Genomic DNA, 23,713 nt, shown 5'->3' with positions numbered 1-23,713 from the left:
TAAAATTAACTAAATAATCAAATATATTTCAAATTATTATAAACAAAATATATTATTTTAATATTATAACGCGCTTAATTTTGTTATAAGTCTCTTTTTGAGGTGGCTAAGATTAAGAGATGATCGACTAAATTTTAGTCAAAACTAATGTGTCCAATTCTCTAAAATAGTACTTTTCCTATTATTTTTTATATATAGAAATTTTCTTATAGATCACAAAAGATGTGAAGTTTTATCAGTGTTACAGAAATCGGGAATCGGACCTAATCGGTTGAGGTACCGATTCAAGGATTAATCAGAAATCGGGGATTAATCGGAGTTAAAATCAGTTTTATTTTAATATTAAAATATTATTTAATATTTAGTTATTATTATATTATCTATTTAGTAACTAATATATTTACTATATTCATAAACTCTATAATTATTCACATTTAAAGTAATATAGCATTTTAATTTTAATAATTTATCACATATACTTGATTAAGAAATATATATAAAGATTATTCGGATTTCAAAAATCGGATCGGTGGCTGACCTTGGAGGGATTAATCGGTTAAATATTTTTAGAACACTGAGTTTTATCAGTGTACGACCAATATATATTTTTTTATTTTCCTTTAATTCCAGAGACCAATTTTGTTTTGAGAAGAAGTAAACGCTAGAATATGTTAGGGTTGTGTACATTCCCAAATATTCATTTTCTTGCACTTTCTGACTGAATCTTCTTGCTGTCTTCTGAAATCTTGAAGATGAAGCTCAAACAATTAGAAGGTCTTCTTGGCAGCCTTGAACAATTCTCTCATCCAAAGGTTCTCCTTTTATTTCCAAAGTTTGTATCTTTATTCAGTGTTTCATTAAACCCTTCATTCTGATTTGATATATGTATGTATCTTCAAGAAAATCAGTCAGAATCTCTCTCTCTCTCTCTCTCTCTCTCTCTCTCTCTCTCTCTCTCTCTCTCTCTCTAATGGGTGTGTTTTATTTTTACAGATTGAGCTAGAACAATACCCAACTGGACACCATATTGCTTCTAGGATGCTCTTCAGTGTAGCACTCTAAACTTACATCTTTTCATATCATTCTGTGGGTAGACTTATATACTATTACGCACTACTGGTATGTTATTATATGAAAAATGTGAGAAGAAGAATATTTTTTTAGGCTGAGAATTCATTTGGGGATATCGGTGATAAGGTAGTAGCTGATTTTGGTTGTGGGTGTGGCACATTAGGTCTTGCTGCTGCTCTTTTGGGTGCAGAGTGAGTTCTCGTCTTGTCTGATTGCCCCTTTTGGTTCTGAGCTTTGTAATTGCATTCCTGTAATAATTTTGTGTGGTTTTCTGTTGTTTATACCTACATTGGTTTTCCTCAGACATGTTATCGGAGTAGATATCGATGTCGAGTCACTTGCAGTGGCATCTGCAAATGCTGAAGATCTTGAGGTACTTGTGAATTATGATTGTATAATAATGTTTGAAGAGTTGGAGATGCGATTACTTAATTGATTGTCAATCTATATATTGTTCGCCTTTTGCGTCTTGTGTTGTTTAGTTGATTACTTGCCATGTATATTCTTAATGTTTTGTTCCTGAAGCTCTTTTTATTTGTTACACTTTAGGTCGATATGGAATTTGTTCAATGTGATGTTAGGAATTTTGGATGGAGAGGTACCTCTTTTGTTTATCTCCCTTCTTTTATGCTAGCCTTAATTAATAAATATATATATCATGTCACCTGACGATATTTTATTGGGGGTAAAAAGTTCAGTCGTAGTTCCAAAATCTGAACTCAAGAAATTTTTATCGGGCTATCTGAATCTTTATCAGTTAATCATGAATTTTGATTTTTACCTTATGGAAAGAATGCATATTGTGCATGCACTAAATTGTTTTCCTCAATTTGATTTGACATACTGCTGCAAACTTTTGATTTTTTATTTTGGAAAAAAGCAGAATTCTACCCCCCCCCCCCCCCCCTTTCCCATATTCCCCGTTGTATATTCTTCATTTGATTCTCAATGAATTCTGCTAATGAAAATTGCATTATTTTATGTATTTATACATGTGGTTAGAATGTCTTTCCAAATCTAGTTAGGTTGAAAGAATCCGACTAGTAAAGCTTGCATATTTGACCACCTGAGAGTGGTACATTGGTACTTGATAAAGTAATCTGTTTTTGTTTAATGTGTATATTTTGCTAGATACAATGAGTTAATCTTTATACTTTTTTAAATTTGAAATACTTTGTGCTAGAGGATCTATATATATTCTTTGTCAATGATGTACACGATTTATACCTCAAAATAGTTTAATTGTGATTGTTCACTATAAACTATAAAGTATTAGATTCTCAAGTTCTCTATGCAGTTTGTTTGTGCTAGCTGATCATTGTGGTAACTTTGTATTGCTTGCTCTCTGTCTCTCTCTCCCTCGTTTTTTTTTACCAAGTGTTGTTTTGCTGACTATGTGTAGAAGCTAATTTGATTTAGTTTCCCAGGTCAGATTATAGATACTGTTGTAATGAATCCACCATTTGGTACTCGAAGAAAAGGTGCTGACATGGACTTCTTGTCTGTGGCTTTGAAGGTGATAATTGACTGTTCTGTTTGTCTAATGCCTGTGAATGGTTTTGCACAATGTTACCTAAATCATTTATTTGGCAGGTTGCTTCTCAAGCAGTTTATTCATTGCACAAGACCAGTACGAGAGATGTAAGTCCTGACCATTTTAAAATTTAAATTATTAACTGAATTTATCATACAAAACTAATTTCAGAGGCTACATTTATAATTGAATAGAAAAGGGAATGTGGATGATATGAATGGCAAGTGGAGAGAAATTCAAATTATGCATGGTTTTGTGGAGTGACTAAGACCAGTAATTGATTGATTAGTAGTAACGTTATTCCGTATGTTTTAAAACTAGAAGATGTCCGCAAAGTTGCACATTTTCTTTCCATTATCCAAGAAACTTTATCATAGAGGCATTTTCCGGAAACTTCTTTACATTGTTTGAGGAATTACATTATCTCCTATTTAGAAAATAATGTGAGGCTCCTAGGGACTTATATAAAGCATTTAGTTAGAATCTCTCCAATCCATTACACCAAATGATGTAGTTTTTACATTATCTTGGTGAAAAGGTTGCATTATTCACAAAACCAACTCCAACCCATTACACAAAACAAAAAAACTTGTTTGCACAAAATCGCGCAAGCGTACGTGGCCACAAGTAGCATAGAAATTCAATTCAGTTCGTTCCCACAGAGACTGGTGTATCAAGTAATATGCCCTTATGCAACAATGTATGGTTATTATTCAATGCTTAGACAAATCACAAATTGGGTTTTGATTATATAACTTAACTAATTCAATTCGAATTATGAAACTAAGAATTATAAACTAAGAGATTAACGATTTACTAATGAGAATAAAAACATGGGATTTTAACTTCATTATATACTTCTTTCAGAGTTATGGTTTATCGATATGTGATGGTTGATAACTAATCAGATAACACGAAACTGATACACGCTAACTGTTGTTATACGTGCACCATACTGCTACACATCCACAATCAAGATAGAAGGTAAATAGACACCAATTATGCTTTTGAAAACATAACGGTTGAAGAACAAGTTATCTATCAAGATTACATAGGGCGATGCAAGATGGTTAAAATCACACCACTAATCATGTATATCGAATATATAATCCTATGTTCGTATGGCAAATTCTAAAGCAATATATCCACTGTCGCTTCAATAAAGATTAACAAACAATCTAAGATGTTAGCTACGCATCCAAGACGAATAAGCACAACCAATACGAAGAAATCAACATTCATCACACAAATAATTAAGGCAAATTAACTACTGAAATCCATATATAAATCCGCTAGAATCGCACGATAATGATTAGTTCATAATCGAACTTCTCATCATCATGGGAATAAGAGTAAACATGGTACTGAATAGGAAAAACAAAGTCAAAGTACGAGAATAAGCGTTAAGAAACAAATCCAAAACGAGCATCCAAAGTTACGCCTACTTCGAAGAATTACAAAAGTAAAACTATGAAATTCGATCTTGATCTTCTCCGTAGCCGTCACGTGCTCCTTAGAATGTTTCTAAGTTATGTTTTAGGTCCCCCAAGCCTTTCTTTAACTTCCCCAGCAAACGGGCCTTCAAACGGATCAAAAACGATCGAATGTACCTAGAAGGAGTCGGAACGATCACTCTCCTCACCCTCATCGGGTGAAGAGTCAGCCGGAGGATAAACCAAGTTAGCACCGAACACAGGCCACTCAACGTCTACGACCGTAGCACGAAAAGCAGTCCCCAAAGCTTGTGTCAAATCCCTAGCAAAACGGCTATGCATATCATGCATAGTATCCATGCGCCTAGCAAGCCTCCTATACTGCGACTAACTGAAACCACTGCCTCCAATACCAGAGTGGTCCACCGTCCGAGAAGGCCTAGCTCTAGCTTGATCTGGTGAAGCCGGCGCTCGATCTGGTGACGCCGGAGGTGGTGGCCTGGCACGTCCTCCCCTGAGATCCCTATAACCCAACCCCCTAGGGTGGGGTATGCCACCAGCCCACTCAGGTAACCGCTCGATAATAACATGATCAATAGCAGCACTTGGCATCTGCAACTGCTCCTCAACCGACCAACGAACACCCAACGCCGTACACAACTTAGTCTCTATTGTTGCATTAGGTATGGCCACACCAGTGAGACTCTTCAGAAATCTCAGAATGTTCTGATGGATGACATATGCAATATCCACATACTCCCTACTCAGAATCCGAAACAATAGTATAGCACGATCAACATTGACATTGTGTGGGTGCCCCGATGGCATAATACTAGCACAAATGAACAGGTTCCAAGCTCGGCCATACCTGTTCATAGCAGATGCCGGGAGAGAGACGCGTACATTAGTGGTAGGATTGCGCTTCCACACAGTATCCGGAACACACAACTCATAGACAATCTGATCCAAATCAATGTTCTTCTTTTCCTTGCGCACTCAATCATCCTGAGTTGGCTCCATCTCTGTACCCCCAATAAGCCTTTGGATTGCCTCCAAGGTGTAGTCCACAGTCAAACCCCGAACTACCGAATACCCATCCTTATCCGTCCGAGCATTGGCATAGAATTCCCGCACAATACTCAATGGCACCGCCTCCGGTGCCTCACAAAACGACTCCCACCCCCTACTTTGAATCATCTGCAACAACCCACCATCACCCGGTGAAGGTAAGAAACCCTTCTTCTTAGCAATTGGCTTACCAATAAGCCTAGTAAACTTCTCTTGCGCTTCCGGAGTTGTGAACTTGTTAACCCCGGAACCCATACCCGATGAATCCGTGGATTGGGCTTGTACACTACTACTCTCGGATCTTCTAGCTCTCTTGGGTGTCATGAAATTGAAGGTGTGTGTGGTGGTAAGTTGTAGTAGAGAGATTCAGTGAAAAGAGATGAGCCGCTCGGGCGCCGCGAGATGTGCAGTTCGACCCTTTATAATTTTTTTTTTCTTGCTCGTTTTTCACACAACCCAGCTGAATTCTTTTACTTCCCAGCCTCTTTTACACTTGTTCTAGCCCTAATTAAACCCCCAAATCTCCCCCACACACAAACCCACTTCATCCCTTCCAATTACAACTATACATACATATACATACAACTACACACACCCATCTACACCCATTCTCATCTCTTTCCGCCCAATCTCTCTACTACAACTTACCACCACACACACCTTCAATTCCATGGCACCCAAGAGAGCTAGAAGATCCGAGAGTAGTAGTGTACAAGCCCAATCCACGGATTCATCGGGTATGGGTTCCGGGGTTAACAAGTTCACAACTCCGGAAGCGCAAGAGAAGTTTACTAGGCTTATGGGTAAGCCAATTGCTAAGGAGAGGGGTTTCTTGCCTTCACCGGGTGATGGTGGGTTGTTGCAGATGATTCAAAGTAGGGGGTGGGAGTCGTATTGTGAGGCACCGGAGGCGGTGCCATTGAGTATTGTGCGGGAATTCTATGCCAATGCTCGGACGGATAAGGATGGGTATTCGGTAGTTCGGGGTTTGACTGTGGACTACACCTTGGAGGCAATCCAAAGGCTTATTGGGGGTACAGAGATGGAGCCAACTCAGGATGATTGGGTGCGCAAGGAAAAGAGGAACATTGATTTGGATCAGATTGTCTATGAGTTGTGTGTTCCGGGTACTGTGTGGAAGCGCAATCCTACCAATAATGTGCGCGTCTCTTTCCCGGCATCTGCTATGAACAGGTATGCCCGAGTTTGGAACCTGTTCATTTGTGCTAGTATTATGCCATCAAGGCACCCACACGATGTCAATGTTGTTCGCGCTATACTATTGTTTGGGATTCTGAGTGGGGAGTATGTGGATATTGCATATGTCATCCATCAGAACATTCTGAGATTTCTGAAGAGTCGCACTAGTGTGGTCATACCTCATGCAACAATAGTGACTAAGTTGTGTACGGCGGTGGGTGTTCGTTGGTCGGTTGAGGAGCAGTTGCAGATGCCAAGTGCTGCTATTGATCATGTTATTATCGAGCGGTTACCTGAGTGGGCTGGTGGCTAGGAAGCACGGACACGGCAAAAAGGCTGCCGTATGCGTGTCGGACACGGCTGACACGGGGACACGGCTAAGTACGTATTCGATACGCCATGTGGCGTGTCGGAACGCAAATGCAGCCGACATGCAAGCAAAACCTCTGCCCAACTTTAAAAAAGGCCCAGCAATGTTTATAACCTAACACCAGTTGTCTTTTATATGTATATAAATTCTATATGTATATAAATGTTTAGCTATCTCCCTCTGTTTTTCGTCTCTCAATGGATATATATCAGAAAAGCCTATATATACATACATTCTATATATCTATTTGCTAAAGATCACTTGATTATATTAATATACGAGTGGGACAATGAGTTCAAGTGCGAAGTTGTTTAATATTCAACATATATAAATTTAATATTTTATATTACTATTTTTTTTTTTTGCCGTGTCCCGTATCGAGGACTCTTCGCTAATTGGCGAATCCCCGTATCCCCTGTCCCGTGTCGCTGTACCCAAGTTGGTGATTCCTAGGCTGGTGGCCTACCCCACCCTAGGGGGTTGGCTTATAGGGATCCCAGGGGAAGACGTGCCAGGCCACCACCTCCGGCGTCACCAGATCGAGCGCCAGCTTCACCAGATCGAGCTAGAGCTGGGCCTTCTCGGATGGTGGACTGCTCTAGTATTGGAGGCAGTGGTTCCAGTGAGTCGCAGTATAAGAGGCTTGCTAGGTGCATGGATACTATGCATGATATGCATAGCCGTTTTGCTAGGGATTTGACACAAGCTTTGGGGACTGCTTTTCGTGCTACAGGTGTAGACGTTGAGTGGTCTGTGTTCGGTGCTGACATGGTTTATCCTCTGGCTGACTCTTCACCCGATGAGGGTGAGGAGAGTGATCGTTCCGACTCCTTCTAGGTACATTCGATCCTTTTTATCACCTTCAATGAGGGCATTGAAGATTTGAAGTTTGGGGGTGGTAATCTAAGGACTAGTAGTAGTGTGTGTTCATATAGGTTGCATGATGCATTTAGTTTAGCATATTATCTCATATAGTTTGCATATTAGTACGTGTTTTTTTTATTATATATATATATATATATATATATATATATATATATATATGCTTGTGTTTAGTATGTGTTAGTAGTTTCATATAGTTGCATTTGCATGAATCTTGAAGTTGTGTTCCAAGTTGATTTCCTATGATGAGTTTATGTGCATAATTTCTTGGCTAGTAGTCTTGATCATCTATGATGCCGTGTTATTTGGAAACTGCTTGTGTGGAAATTGTAATTACACTTATGCTCTAGAGATAAGACTTTGCCTAACTTATTTCTTTAGTCCTTGCGTTGAGTCGAGCGTAGAGTTTGGATTATTCCTTTTCTGAACTTAGAGTTTAAAAATCTTAAGTTTGGGGGAGTTAAGGGATGAATATGCCTTTTTTAAAAAAAAGAAATAAAAAGAATAAAAATTATCGGGTACTCCTTTGAGATCAACGGGTAGAATGCAATGTCATGTGAAAGGGACGATCCATGTACTTGTGCTGGTATTAAGTGCAATTGTATTAAAATAAGCAAATTCTTGGTGACTTTTCACAACCCTTGATTACTGGAGAATTACTTGAGTAAAAAAAAATAAGCAAAGTCGAATGGCGGTCGTGACTCACTTAAACTGAGAAGCGTCCCAACCTTAGACTTAGCAAGAAAAAAAATATAGAAAAATAGGAGAGGCATAGGAATTCTTTAGTGACCCTAAATTGTAGTTGACTCTTTAAGTAAAGAAGTGTTTAAGCCTGATTCTGATTAACAGCTCATAGTGAGGACTCTGTTGAAGTTTGATAGTCTTTGTTTTGTTTCACTAGAGAGCATGCTAGCACACACGATGCACTGCACACTTGTAGTGGAAGAGAACATGGCTAATATGTGAAGGAGATGAATGCCGAGATCGTTGCATATTCTGAGGATGCTATGTTAACAAGGATTACATTTCATGATTCGCTTAGATGTAGGCATTTAGTTGCATTCATGCATTCCATTAGTAGTATTTGTGTGTTGTGTCTATGCTTGAGGACAAGCATCGGTTTAAGTTTGGGGATGTGATAAGTGGATATTATATCCATTTGGAAGCCTTCGTTTTGACTTAAATCGATGAAATGGCCTCAAGCTTTTGATTTTTTGATACTCCCTCCGTCCCTCGGAATTGTATACATATGGATTGGGCACGGAGACTAAGAAAAGTGTATAAAGTAATGTAAAGTAGGAAGAAAGAGGAAGAAAAGTGGGTAAAGTAGTGGGACCCATCAATATATAATTGATAGATTTGGAAAAGTAGTTGAAAGTAGTGGGTGGGTGGAGTTTTTATATTATAAAACTTGACTATTTTGGGAAAGTTTTGAAATGTGTAGAATTGAGTGGGACATCCAAAAAAGGAAAGTGTATAGAATTAAATGGGACGGAGGGAGTATGTTTCAGTGTTGTGTTGGGTTCTTGGAAGGAGGATGGAGAGGAGAATCATAGCTTCAAGTGAAAAAAAAGGGCGAAGCAATCGGATGCACGAGGAGAAAGATACGGACGCGCAAAGGTTGGATGTCAGGGCTGCTGAGTTGGCGCGGCCGCCCCGTTGGCGCGCCCGCCGCACAATTTGTGCGCGATTTTAGGCCCGTTTTGCCCGTTTTTGATCCGTTTGAAGGCCCGTTTGCTGGGGAAGTTAAAGAAAGGCTTGAGGGACTTAAAACATAACTTAGAAACATTCTAAGGAGCACGTGATGGCTACGGAGAAGATCAAGATCGAATTTCATAGTTTTACTTTTGTAATTTTTTGAAGTAGGCGTAACTTTGGATTTGTTTCTTAACGCTTATTCTCATACTTTGACTTTGTTTTTCCTATTCAGTACCATGTTTACTCTTATTCCCATGATGATGAGAAGTTCGATTATGAACTAATCATTATCGTGGGATTTTGGCAGATTTATATATGGATTTCTGTAGTTAATTTGCCTAAATTATTTGTGTGATGAATGTTGATTTCTTCGTATTGGTTGTACTTATTCGTCTTGGATGCGTAGCTAACATCTTAGATTGTTTGTTAATCTTTATTGAAGCGACAGTGGATATATTGCTTTAGAACTTGCCATGCGAACATAGGATTATGTATTCGATATACATGATTAGTGGTGTGATTTTAACCATCTTGCATCGCCCTATGTAATCTTGATAGATAACTTGTTCTTTAACCGTTATGTTTTCAAATTCTATAGACATATAGGGTCTAAGCATAATTGGTGTCTGTTTACCTTCTATCTTAATTGTGGATATGTAGCAGTATGGTGCACGTATAACGACAGTTAGCGTGTATCGGTTTCGTGTTATCTGATTAGTTATCAACCATCACATATCGATAAGGCATAACTCTGAAGGAAGTATATAATGAAGTTAGAATCTCATGTTTTTATTCTCATTAGTAAATCGTTAATCTCTTAGTTTATAATTCTTAGTTTCATAATTCGAATTGAATTAGTTAAGTTAGATAACCAAAACCCAATTTGTGACTTGTCTAAGCATTGAATAATAACCATACATTGTTGCATAAGTGCATATTACTTGATAAACCAGTCTCTGTGGGAACGAACTGAATTGAATTTCTATCCTACTTGTGGCCACGTACGCTTGTGTGATTTTGTGCGAACAAGTTTTTGATCTTTTGTCTATAAGAAAGCATATTTAACTTTTTTGAAAGGTAATTGTTTTGTTAGGATATAATGGGACATAAAAGGAATAAATTTGTATTGTTAATAAACATAAGGGTGTCTTAGGAATTTTTAAAGCCAATAATTCTGGTGTAAATATTACACTATTATATTGTCAAGTTGGAGTTGGTTTTACACTATAAGCTTGTGTCCACTTGGATGAAATGAAATCGGAGTAGTTTGGAATGAGGCTTGTAATGTTTATAATTTTTATTTGTTCATTAATTCCTTTCCAAGCAGTTCTAACTAGAAGTCCAACCCACTGTATTTGGAGGAATGTCCGTTCTTCTTCTCATTTCCATACAATCTTCATCAAAGAAATTTTTTACCATCTCATATTTGTTAGCTATTCCTTCGTACACATGTTTCTTCCTTCGCAACGTAACGTTTATAATTCTTAATTCCATCACCGCCTAATTCCATTCTCTCCAGGTGGACACGACCTAATACTGTAAGTTTTACATCATTGTAGTGTTCCGGTGGTTGGAGATGCCTGCCCTTACATCTTCTCACATGAGATATAGTGACAAATAACATGATACTAAGTTTTGAAAATTGTGTTCTGAAAACAAACTGAAGGTCATTAAGGAAGGGGTTTAAGAAATAGAGGCCAAGAGAGGCAGGGCTAGGATGAAATAGAATTAATAAAATTGGATTAATCAAATTGACACTCTAAAGTAAGGCTGAGCATTCGGTATTAACCGAACCGAACCGAATTTAAATTCGGTTAACCGAAACTGAAATAGTACAAAAAATGCTACCGAAAACCGAACCGAAATTAATTCGATTTTAAAACCGAACCGAAATTAATATTTCGGTTTTTACCGAAAACCGAAGTTTTAAACCGAAATTTGACCAAATCTTGAATTACAGAAACAAAGGCAGAAATTAGAAGATAGCAGTGAAGTGTAGATAGCATTTCAGAGTTACCCATCTAATCTAGTAGTTTTGAAGGTCAAAAACACATAATCTATCACAGCTTCACTCATCACATGTATCCAGATTACGAGTAATCAGAAAATACAAGAACAAATTAAACACTTACGATGGTGAATCAGATGTTCGATCTAGGGCTCCGCTAGCGGCCTGGTGCTACTGATAAACGAAAGAGTTTAAAGTGGCGAGTGAATGAAGTAATATTGATGTTTATAATCTAAAATGTGAGTATATTTATATTTAAATTCGGTTAACCAAACGGTTATCGGTTAACTGCGGTTAATAACCGAAAAACCGAAAACCGAAATTTTGATTTTTCCTCTACCAAAAACCGAACCGAAATATTTATTTTGGTTAACCGAACTGAATTTTTTCGGTTATTCGGTTCGGTTATCGGTTAACCGAACCGAATGCTCACCCTAGTCTAAAGCCGGTCACTATTTTTTTAACGCAACCCGTTATATGTCATGCTTATACTCTAGAACATTTGATGCTTATTTTCGTTTCATGACTTTTTGATTTCGAATATATATTTTATATATCAGAGAGGTTATCTTTTACAATGTATTACTTGACCAAGTTCTTATAGCTCATTAGCTTCATGGTTCCCTTTTCATTTTATTTGAATAACAGTATGTGAAGAGGACTGTGTTGCGGGATTACAATGCTAGTAGCGCGGAGGTTATATGCGAGGTAAATTAATTTCAAGATTACGTGCATAGCAGTATGTGACAATGGCTTCCATATACATGCTTGTGCAACATAATATGCTATAAATCACATGTGCAGGATACTACTCATTTACTAAATTTTACAGCTCCGATATGACGTACCTAAACTATACAAATTTCACAAGAAAAAGGAAGTAGATATTGCTGTTGACCTATGGCGCTTTGTCCCCAAGTAAATCTGGTAGAACTTGTGTAGCAGTGATTTAGATGACTGGCTAGTCAATTTACAGTTGCATATCCAAAAAAACGAAGAATTATACTCCATGTACAACATTTAAGATGGTTGATGTTTAAGGTATACTTGGCAGATTCATCATTATTTTTGTTTTTTTGTTGGAGTGATTCCTTTTAATGTAAAAATATGCAAAATCAGATGGTATCCACCAACACTAACAAAACTCGAATAGTGTTAGTAGGTATACCTTCTAATACCTTCCAACGCTGCTGGGCAGGGAAAATTAATCATATCTATTTTATACAGGATCTATTTTATTATTAATATCAAAATCGATGGCATTAAAAGTTGAAAGATAATATGAAAGAGTCAAGAGATATATGACATATGACATTGAAGTAGTAAAGTAAATTTTGCTGCTAAAAATACTGAGTTTCAGGCAAGCTCAATTTTATCATATGAAAATAAAGTAATTAAAATCCGGTATTAAATTTACAGAACAAGCACAATTTCTTTTGTTATTTAATATAAATGGAAAAAACAAATCTTATGTGTTTGGTGAGGCAGAACACACAATACACATGTTCAACGGGCCTGTCTTCAGGCTCTCTGCAAAGATGCAGTAGTTGTTCAACATATCATGGGATCACATGATTTGCAAGGTCACAATATTTTCTCTGCACTTAGCTGGGGGTTTTCGCGGAAACAGCCTCTCTATTCTGAAAGTCTGCACTAAGTCCGCGATTTTCACGAAAACATTCTCCCTATTCTAAACCTATTCTGAAGAATATGGAAATGGTCACGGAAACAGCCTTTTCAGAATAGAGGTATGATCTACACACAATTTATCCTATTAGACCCTGTCACCCTACTTTAAGCAGCAGGATATACTAGGTACGTCTAGTATAAAATTTGCGAAGTTGTACTATAAATGATCTTTAACTCATCATCATATGCATGTGATGTTTTTAAAAACGCATGACATTCTAGTACATTGATGATGTTTATTCCACTATAACTTTACAGAAAGTATGTTGAATAAACTTCAGAGGAATACTCCTCAAATATCAAAATTCAAGAGCCTGTATAAAAATAAAAGTAGAGTACAGACTTTAACTACAAAAGAAACTAATAGCTCTTCTTGTAACAAAAAATAATCGAAATGCTACTTTAATCTAAGGACAAATCAATCTCAAGAACCTCCTTTTTGTAACCACCACGGCAGACACTACCATGAATATGTCAATTCTTTTCCTCAACCGCGACTTCAGTTTCTGTTTCCTCATCAGTTGACTCTCCTAGAGTAAAGCGGACAAACCTTCTCACTTTTATGTTCTCCCCAATGTTAGCAATAGTTAGCTTTACCAAGTCCTTCACAAGAATCTTATCATCCTTTATAAAAGGTTGCTCTAGTAGGGCAAGCTCTCCCAGCCTCTTTGAGACTCTTCCTTCTACAATTTTTTCCCTTATGTTCTCCGGCTTGGATAGAATGTCTTCTCTCTGCATCTCTAGTTCTTTTTCCTTGTTCACAAAGCTCTCTGGAATGTCTTCAACAGATACATACTGCACTTGTGAGCTGGCCACAACTTGCATGGCTAAATCATCAACCAATTCCTTGAACTCCTTACTTCTACCCACAAAGTCAGTTTCACAGTTGACTTCAATTAATACTCCTATGCGGGAGTCATGAATGTAAGATCCAATCCTTCCTTCAGCAGCAATCCGGCTGGACTTTTTGTCAGCAGCTGAAAGACCCTTCTTTCTAAGGTATTCTAGTGCTTTCTCAAGATCACCTTCAGTTTCTGATAGTGCTTTCTTGCAGGCCATCATTCCTGCCCCGGTTTCATCCCTCAATTGTTTAACCAACGAAGCTGATACTGTCGCTTTTGGTGCCCTGGGAAAAACAAAGAAAGTAATCACCATTCACCAGCTTGCATGATGCAGAAGAAGCAGATATAAAATAGATATCAAATTCAGAATTAGAATGTAAATATAAGGACCCATAAAGAGTAAATGAGTTATAGTATAATCCAGGGTAACAGAAACAGAATATAAATGATATTATCAGTTCATTGTATTCATTTTCTACTTAATAGAATCTTTTTCTATCTTTTCTCTAATCCCTACAGCAACTTTGCAAGTATACCACACTGAAAGAGAATATATGAATCCAGTACCAATCAAAACTATTGAAAAATAAATTTTGTAGCTCTGTAATCTACCAAAGGTCCAAAACAGACTATCAAGTTCTATTTAAAAGGCTCAACTTTATGGCAGAATGCCAACTACTTCAAGATCCACATATATTTCAAAATCAGCATGATAATACCAAAATATAATATTATTTAAAAGAACCAAAAGAATGTAGCTACTTACGATTCATTGGTTTCCTTGGTTTCTACTACAGCAGGCTGTTCCTTTGGTGGTGCAGGTATTTCCTTTGCTGTAGTTTGGGCCGCCACCTCTGCAGCAAAATCTACACTTTTCTTCTCCAAGCCTTCACCAAGTGTGAAACGAGCAAACCTCTTCACCTTCATGTTTTCTCCAATCCGTGCAATTGTTTGCTTCACAATATCCTTGACCGCTACTTTATCATCCTTAATGAAAGGTTGCTCAAGTAAAGATAGCTCTTCAAGCCTTTTCCTTATCCGACCTTCAACAATCTTGCTTCTGATCTGCTCCGGTTTGGATAACAGATCTTCTCTTTGCATTTCAAGTGCTTTCTCCTTCTCCACATTCTCCGCAGGAACATCTTCTGTATTGACATATTCCACCTGAGGACAGGCAGCCACTTGCATGGCTAGATCATCAACCAACTCCTTGAATATATCTCCTCGTGAAACAAAATCAGTCTCACAATTAGCCTCTATAAGGACACCGATTCTGCCATCATGAATATAAGAACCAATTCTTCCTTCTGATGTGGCCCTACTGGCTTTTTTATCTGCACTTGCCAATCCTTTCTTTCTCAGGTATTCCTGAGCTTTTATTACATCGCCACCAGTTTCTAATAGAGCCTTTTTACAATCCATCATTCCAGCACCAGTATCATTGCGTAACTGCTTTACAAGAACTGGGGATATTGCTGCAGTAAATGCATAAAAGGGTGTTGAGCACCTTAGAAATTTAGACCGGCAGAAGGATGCAAACTAACAAGGAGCTAACCAGCAACACTAAAGGAAAATCTATGACTAGTTCAAGCTGATGAGATGAAATCATTTGTCTGAGTACATTAGGTGTGTATTAAAACGCATATCATTTCACTATCACAGGCTAATATGTAGATGATTCTGCAAAAATATATATCCACATGATAGCAATCAATAAATTAAGATGTAACCTATTTTCACTTTAGACTTTAAACATTGAAGTTATAGGCTTGTTATCACATGCCAAAAGCTCTTATCATCAAGCTTTACTTAATAAAAAGAACTAACAGAGAAAAACGATTCAAATTTCAAGAATTTTATGGTTGTGTTGAATTTAGTATGATGCAGCTGTGTATAAACAAAGAATTTAAGCTCATTTGGGTGCCTTATCAGAATAGAATGTGGACTGTTTTTAGTAGGTTATGGAGGTCAATTCTTAGGAATCAACGATCCAAAAGTTGCAGAGGCCATGGCGTTCAGGGAGGCTCTGTCTTGGATAATAAAACGAGAAGTTACTAATGTACACTTTGACCTGAACTCTTTAACCGTGGTGCAGGCTATGGAGAGAAGAAAAGCGCGGAGATTGTTCATATTTTGGCAATATGATAAATCATTTCATATTATAAAACCATAACGAAGGACTTTAGGTCAAGTGATGTTTATATTGCAAGACAATCAGAGAATAGAACGATTCATACAATTACTAGAGAAGCTAGTTCTATGTCTTATTGAGAGGAATAGTTATCACCATCATTTCTTATTGATGTAATTGCACATGATAATCAATAATAATTGTTATGTTTTACTATAAGAAATTTAATATGTAAACCACATTACCGGTTTGAGTTTATAACATAATCATGCAAAGATTGTAGCACACATAGTGAGTAATCGAAAGTCGAAACATGCATCACAACACTAAGCTTACCTTTGAGCTTTAACTTGGCAAATAGAACTAACGGAGAAAAAATGATTCAGTTAATAAGAATTCTATAGTTGTGTTGGATTCAGTATCATACAATAGATTAGAACTTAAAATACAAAACAAATTACCCATTTGAGTTTATAGCATCATCATACAAAGATGGCGCATAGAGTGAGCACCAGAAAATCAAAACATGCATCTCAACCCATAAGCAAGAAAAATAACAGCAGGAATGGTAAGAGTCCAATCCCATGATGGCATATTAATCAAGATCTTGTTATTTTTATTTCACCGCTGCCTTGTCAGTGATCAAGGGTCCCTAGCAGAATCAAATTTACTAACTTGTGCCCATCATGACGATTCAACAAAAAGAGCAGTTAAAATTAACAAATTTACCTTTAGTCGCGTCTTCTTCTGGAAGAGCATTGCTTTGTCCATCTGAGTTGTTGATGCTGCCATTTTCCACCGGAATAGACTCCACATCACTTCCCACAACTGGTGCAGCAGGAGGAACTATAGCATCAGTGGAAGGAATCTGCACAGGGACTTCATCTGCTTCTGAGGAAGTGCCAATTTGGTTCGCCACAACTTCAGTTGCCTGAATTTCTGTAGAAGAAACTTGATGATCAGATGTAGTAAAATTTCCAGCATGTTATAATTTGTTAAAAGATTTAATTGATATAAAATGGTTATTAGATCTGCCAAACTTTCTAAAATGTGTTTGTTATAATGGCGCAAATTGCTGGCATGATACACTGATACATGCACGTGACAATTATCATTTGTGCTATATAGTACGATCAATTATGCTCCTGTTGAGATATTAAAGCACAGGTGTCATTTCTGTCAATTATATCACCAAGGTTGCATAGAATAATTAGTGTCCATGCAACAATGTTCTAAATTTATCTGACAGGATACACTTTGTGAATATAGAATCTGATCCCTGATAACAATCTGTATTAGACCTGGCAATTTAATACACGACAAGAAAAGTTAGTGTTTGGGTTTCAGTTTTGGTACACGAACACAAAAGTAGACGGTGAATTTAGCGTTGGATATGGGTTTTCATTTTATATACACGAAAGTACGCGATATACATATATTTTTAAAAATAAATAAGTATATTTTCATGAAAAAAATATATATTTACATATATATACTATATATACATGTACAAATTTGTACACAATTACATGCCAATATAAATATTTAATATATATTTCATAAAATAATACATAAAAAAAATGTGTTTTAAAATAAATTTTAATTAGATTTTATTATCATATTTATATTAAATGTACACAAAAACTACACGACACGTTTCAAAACGGATATGTGTTTGAAATTAGGTACACGAATCCTGAACGGGTCGGATATGGCTTTCACCTTCAAGTACACGAAACACGAAAGTACACAACACGTCACGCGATTGACAGGTGTAATCTGTATATAAAAACATTAAGATAACATAGTTCTATTCCTCTATTCTTTCTAGTAACTCTCACATTAAGATGGTTGATCAGGTTAATATATGTTCAGTAAGTGCGACTCCAAGATTATATGTCCAACATATTTGAAGTCAAATAAACGAATCAATTGCATAGAGAACTAATTTGCTCTTTCACCGTTCTCTAAAACATTTGATTCTTACCAGTTCAATCCCATCTAAAAATCCTAAATTGACACAAGGCCATCGCTTCTGATGATGAATACTAGATTCATGGTGCATAATTTAGTACTATAATAATTTTCTATGTATATATCACATCTTAAAGTAGAAGGTATAAATATATTACTAAAACTGGGTTGCAATTTAAAAGGGCCAAGGGTAAGTCTACAACCTTCTTTTGCGCTCTCCTCAGTTGTGGGAGCATCTATCTGTTCATTTGAGTCAGTACCGCCGCTACTTTCATCAGCATTTAGTTCCACCGTTTCAGTTTCAACTGGTGAGTCCACACTATGTGTTTCAACCTGAGATTCTTCTTTTACTATTGCCTCTTCAGATTCTGCAATGTCTATCTCTGTGGTGGGAGCTGCATCAGTCACCACACTTGTTGAAGATATACTTTCTTCTGTAGACAATACATCAGTACTTGCTTCTGCTTCTACCTCTGAGCTTTCCACTGCAGTATCTACAATATCCGAAGTGTCAGATGCTATGGTTTCTGGTTCTTTCTGCTCGTCGTCGATCGCAACTGAAGCATCAGTTACATCATCTTCAACTGCAGGATCTACAATATCTGAAGTGTCAGATGCTATGGTTTCTGGTTCTTTCTGCTCCTCGTCAATAGCAACTGAAGCATCCGTCACAGCATCTTCAACTGCAGGATCTACAACATCCAACACGTCAGATCCTATGATTTCTGGTTCTTTCTGCTCGTCTGCAACAGGAACAGAAGCATCAGTTATAGCATCTTCCACTATGCCCACCTCATCCTTGGAGATTTTATCCTGTTTTACATTTTCATCAGTAGAAGAAGCTACATCTTTTATAGGCTCAGCATCTTTGACTGAAGTTTCATCTTTTTCCCTTTCATCTAGAAAGGCAGCAATATCTTTGTTCTTACGAAACGCTAAAAGGAAAGGGTTTGAAGCTGTATGAACAGTTCCACGACTAAGCTTTGAGTCAAGAGATGCTACATCTTCTTCTTTCTTCATTGTCAAAGTTACCCGTCCTCTAGAGATGCGCAACACACGAACACTTACTTCTTGATCGACTGTCAGGGTGGAGGCCCCCATCAGGCTTCCCAATCCATCATCAGCCTCCTCTTCTGTAGGCAGGAATCCTTCTTCTCCATCAGGAAGGGAAATAAAAGACCCTGCTCTGGCTAGATTCTTTACTTTGCCCTGCAGATCTTGCCCCTTGACAAACTTCGAAGCTTTCTTCCCATCATCCCTCCTTTGACCAGATTTCTGTGCATTTCTCGGAGTCCTTGTTCTATCACCATCACCAGGAGATTGCTGTGACTTGTTAGCATCATTACTGCTACGCATTGTAAGAGATATTCGTCCTGTCTCGGTATTTGCTTCCACTAATCTTACTGTTACTTCTTGTCCTACAGAAACCACTGCAGCAACATCCTTCACAAAGCTATCACTCAACTGGGAAACATGCACAAGGCCATCTGTAAAAGCTCCAAAGTCGACAAAAGCGCCAAAAGGTTGAACTGATTTTACTTTCCCAGTGAAACTTGCCCCTGGAACCAATTCCTCATTTTTCAGTGGAGGGTAGTCACTCTTCCTAGTGGGCCTGGTGCGTTTAGTCTGGCCTTGTGTTGGACTGGCAACTTCCTTGCTGGATGATATTTCGCTCGTTTCTGTACCAGAAGAATTTTCCAAAGCTCCACTAGAATCTTCATCTGCAACAGGGGGATTCACTTCCTCTACCGCTACATCAGTGCCAGTGGCTGAGACTGAGCAGATTCTTGGATGGTTTAAGCGACGGCTTCTTATATGGGGAAAATATCTAACAGATGTTGACAGTGGGAAAGGCAATTCTTGTGCATATGAAATTTGCTTTGTATATTTCCGCAAGCTGTAGCATCTTGTAGAACAATTGTTTTTTCTTCTAATGAAATTAGCTACTGGAATAATAGAAACATTGCTTGTGGGACTTGGTATCACAGGGGTCATGTTGACTTGAAATGAAAATATTAGGTATTGCAGTATCAGCAGCTAGTTCATCATCAATATTCTACCCTGTAGAGAAGATTTAAATAATTACGCATACCATGGAAATCAAAACAATACGCAGACCAGTGTGACAACCAAGAACAAAATTAAAACATATGTGATCAAAGTTAATCTTGATAATAAATACTTTAGTCTGTTGAGAAATTGATTTTAATGCATGAACAGTTACAGTGAACCTAGTAATTATTGATAGAACATTAGAACATAATCATCTATCACCAAATGCGTAGGAAAAGATAGACCTTATTCTGTATGATATGATAAAGGCGTTAGTTAATGAATACTCAGTATAAGGTGTATTTCTGACAGAACATGAACACAACTTCCTAAAGAGATTTTCAAAAGATCTATGCCCAGGCACCAATGTAGATCAACAAGGCAGCAGTCGACATTATATCTACACTTAAATATCAAGAAGAAACAGCTATATATAGTAAGAAAAATATATAAGTTTGTGTTTGTTACAATACAATCTGCTACCCACTTAAAATGCATGATTTGGACAAACAGACGAATATAAATCAAGCAAAGAACAGGTTAGTGCTCAAAGTTGCATTTGCGGAACATAACAATCACAGTCATTTTCATAAATTTTACTAATGTAATTAACCAGTTGTAGTAAAAATATAAATCCAATTTCACACTAACCACATTAGCCCAAGGCAAAACCATAATGCAACCTTATCTGAAGGAAACATAATTCTTTAACTCTCAGCCCCTTTCCAATAAATTTACCAACAAAAACTAGAATACTCATGCACACATACATTCACTAAACCCTCCACCTATTCGTAAATTAATACAAGGGAGAATTCTCAACCTTTGAAATCGAAAAATAACACCTTCACCAACCATGGCTTCTACAAGAATTTCCCATAAACCCCAATACACCCAACACCAGAGTTCACAACTTTCAACCAACAATCACAATTTAGGGCCTAAAAATCATAACCAAGAACACCAAAATCCATAAAAATCAACAAAAACACAATGTTCACTAAGCCACAACCACAAACACACTGAAATCAAGAACAAGAATCCACTAAAACTTGAGAATTAATCCAAACAGGTTAAAGTTCTGACCTTTATAATGAATTAAGAGTACCCAGTTGTGGCAATAAACATATTACAAAACCCCAATGGTCTGTTCCACAAAGATTGAAGCTTTTTTGCAGATAAGTCTTTATCTAGTTATCTTGTTTGGTGTGTGTATATGTGTGTAATATATATACAAGTGTATATGCAGTAGAATTATAGGAGTGATGAAATGAAAGGTGGGCTTTGAGTTCCTTATCTCATCATCAACTATTACCGGTTCCACTTATGTTTTTGTCTGAATCCTATGTTATTTTTGCTTCCATGAATAATTTAGCTTTTTTTCATTCCGTTACCAAAAATTACAAAAACATAAGTGAAACAATTATAAAAATATTAATTTTTAAAAATTATTGATAAAAATATTGTCAACTTGGATTTTTTCAAAAAATATCATTTTATTTACAAATTAATAATAAAAATACAACTTGTAATTTCTGCAATCTTACTTGTAATATCAAGTTGCAACTGTTGCAAATAAGACTATATAAGTTGTAAATGAAAATTCTCATTTGTAAGCAAATAGTTGTGTTATAGAAGTTTCAAGTCGTATTTATTTGTATAATTTGTAAATTAAAATTTTCATTTGCAACTGTTACAAAATAATGTGACAAACAAGGTTGCAGAAATTAAAATCATATTTTTATAAAAAATTTATAAAAAATAATATTTCTAAAATATAGAAAGCTGTCAACAATATTTTTAAAAAAATTTCGAAAAATAAGACAATTGCGAGAAAAACCTCATATATATTTTTTAAGGGATATTATCTTAATTATTTGTAATCACTTTTTAGTTTATTACTGATTTATGTAAATTGGTGATTAGAAAGTGACAGATGGCTCAATCTTTTGTATCATATAAATATTTAAAATCAATATTTTTCATAACTAAAGAATTTTTTAAATTAATTGCATTAATTATTTGTCGCGTATAAAACAATATATTTTAAATTATCCTCTTAAATGTCACTCGGTATAATTTCTTGTTATTAATAAAATTATGTAGCTTTAGTAAAAAAAAAGAGATTATTTAGCTTCATTTTAAGTTGAAATAATTCACTAATTATTTGGGATTTCCTTTCTACGCACTAATCTAATTTTGTTATTGACTCTGTTCCACACATTATATTTTGAGACACCTATGAAGTAGAGTTTCATTATATTTTCATAAATTTTTTTCCCACAAAAGTTTGATTTAGTTTGTTAAACTTTAAAAGCAATTAAATTCCAATTTATGAGCTTGTAAGAGAATTTAAAAACTACTCGCGAACATTTTTGATATTTTTCATCCAAAAATTCCAGAAAATCAGAAAAATAGAACGGAACGATGTGAGAGACGCCACCTACACGCCCCTCGCTTCTCCTTTATATAAGTATATTGATTTTTTAAATTTTGATATTATTCTTTTTTGAAATTATCCTTTTTAGTTATAATTATATAAGATATATATTGACTGATGTTTTGTTTAGAATTTTTGGCCTTTGTATAAAGGTTTTATTATTCTTAATTAGTATTTACTTTATCATATTAAAGTTTGTTCTTTTGTATAAATGGAATTTTTTTGAGATTGTTTGGAAACGTTTTTATTCTCATTTACTCGTTAATTAGTATGTTAATTGTGCATTCATTAATGGCTAATTTGTACCATTTATGGGTGACCATGATTGATGGCTTTTTTTGGCTTGTAAGAGGCAATTGCGTGCCACTTTGTTGGCTTCAATTACGTGCCACATTGTTGGCTTGTTAATGACTGATTTATTAAATTCTCAATTTTTTTTTTTTTAGTGTCTAACCAAAGATCCATCTTTGGTTGGACTTTATTTCATTTTATCTTATTTTCACTTCTCGAATAATATACAAGTGTTTTTAATATTTGTTTATTATTGGATACATTATCCTTAATTTTGTAATATATATTAGTTGTTATATATATTGACTTATATTATTCTTGTTTCATTATTTACACTTTCAGGATGCTTGGAAGAAGACGGGTTTTTCTTTTTGGATATTAAAGTTTTATTGTCTAAATTTTCCCGGTCATTTTGCATGTTCGATGGTTAGATAATAAGTTTTCTTGAATGAAAGAATTATCACGGTGAATTGTCGAATCTTTTCGTTTAGATTCATTCTCATTGTAAAAAAAAAAAAAAAAACAAGTACTCGTGAACAATGAAATGATCCTCCTTCCCTTTATATTTGGGCTTGTCAATTGACTGTCATATATTATTCCGTGAACAATGAAATGGGCCTCGTTCTCTTTTTATTTGGGCTTGTCAATTGAACTGTCACATATTATTCTGGATATAATATGAGAAACCCATAAAGCTAAATCGGCCCAGTTTGCTAGGAGCTAGATCGGCCCAGTTTGCTCGGGGTTATAACTTACACGTCCACTTTGACCTAATTAATTTTTGCTACTGTTGTTTATCTAATTTATATTTAACATTTTCACAACAAATTATTTCAAATTATTGTCAATCTCAGTTCTCGAAGAGAAATTGAATGATACTCATCACTTTCTCCTCAGTACTTCCTTAACCCCCATTTCGATTATCATGTTTACAAATTGAAGACATATTAATAAATACTAAATATAATATGGTGTATCGTTATCATTTGATATATAATTATTATATATATAATATAACTAAATTTTTATT

General features: G+C 36.0%; 2 protein-coding genes across 3 annotated transcripts; one reads left to right on the top strand and one right to left on the bottom strand.

Annotated features, from left to right (window-relative positions):
- The first annotated feature begins 629 nt into the window (after positions 1 to 629).
- Positions 630 to 12,329, top strand: LOC108213062 (uncharacterized). 2 transcript variants are annotated; one of them, XM_017384802.2, is made up of 9 exons: positions 630 to 812; positions 994 to 1,050; positions 1,165 to 1,262; positions 1,375 to 1,444; positions 1,621 to 1,669; positions 2,499 to 2,587; positions 2,665 to 2,712; positions 11,913 to 11,972; positions 12,069 to 12,329. In XM_017384802.2, the coding sequence occupies exons 1-9, from the start codon at positions 753 to 755 to the stop codon at positions 12,105 to 12,107; spliced, it is 570 nt and encodes a 189-aa protein (XP_017240291.1). In that variant the 5' UTR covers positions 630 to 752; the 3' UTR covers positions 12,108 to 12,329. The 2 variants fall into 2 exon arrangements, with proteins under 2 accessions (XP_017240291.1, XP_017240290.1); XM_017384801.2 differs by having other exon boundaries at positions 631 to 812; positions 12,097 to 12,329.
- An 875-nt stretch (positions 12,330 to 13,204) lies between these two features.
- Positions 13,205 to 21,258, bottom strand: LOC108212998 (polyprotein of EF-Ts, chloroplastic). Its single transcript, XM_017384713.2, has 5 exons — positions 21,039 to 21,258; positions 18,104 to 19,961; positions 16,656 to 16,865; positions 14,562 to 15,270; positions 13,205 to 14,079 (listed from the first exon to the last, which is right to left on the bottom strand). Exons 2-5 carry the CDS (start codon positions 19,893 to 19,895, stop codon positions 13,428 to 13,430), a joined length of 3,363 nt encoding a protein of 1,120 aa, XP_017240202.2. The 5' UTR covers positions 19,896 to 19,961; positions 21,039 to 21,258; the 3' UTR covers positions 13,205 to 13,427.
- Positions 21,259 to 23,713: the final 2,455 nt, after the last annotated feature.

This window comes from Daucus carota, chromosome 3 (genome assembly GCF_001625215.2).
Source record: "Daucus carota subsp. sativus chromosome 3, DH1 v3.0, whole genome shotgun sequence".
Lineage (NCBI taxonomy): Eukaryota > Viridiplantae > Streptophyta > Magnoliopsida > Apiales > Apiaceae > Daucus > Daucus carota.
The sequence above is the reverse complement of the archived record's forward strand: the minus strand, read 5'-3'. Positions and strand labels throughout refer to the sequence as shown.

Coding starts and splice junctions, on each gene's coding strand:
- LOC108213062 (XM_017384801.2), top strand. CDS start 753: ATGAAGCTCAAACAATTAGAAGGTCTTCTTGGCAGCCTTGAACAATTC. Junction 1,445..1,620: donor CAAATGCTGAAGATCTTGAG/GTACTTGTGAAT, acceptor GTTACACTTTAG/GTCGATATGGAATTTGTTCA. Junction 1,670..2,498: donor TAGGAATTTTGGATGGAGAG/GTACCTCTTTTG, acceptor TTAGTTTCCCAG/GTCAGATTATAGATACTGTT.
- LOC108212998 (XM_017384713.2), bottom strand. CDS start 19,895: ATGACCCCTGTGATACCAAGTCCCACAAGCAATGTTTCTATTATTCCA. Junction 16,866..18,103: donor TGAGGAGAGCGCAAAAGAAG/GTTGTAGACTTA, acceptor TTTCTTCTACAG/AAATTCAGGCAACTGAAGTT. Junction 14,080..14,561: donor ACCAAGGAAACCAATGAATC/GTAAGTAGCTAC, acceptor TGTTTTTCCCAG/GGCACCAAAAGCGACAGTAT.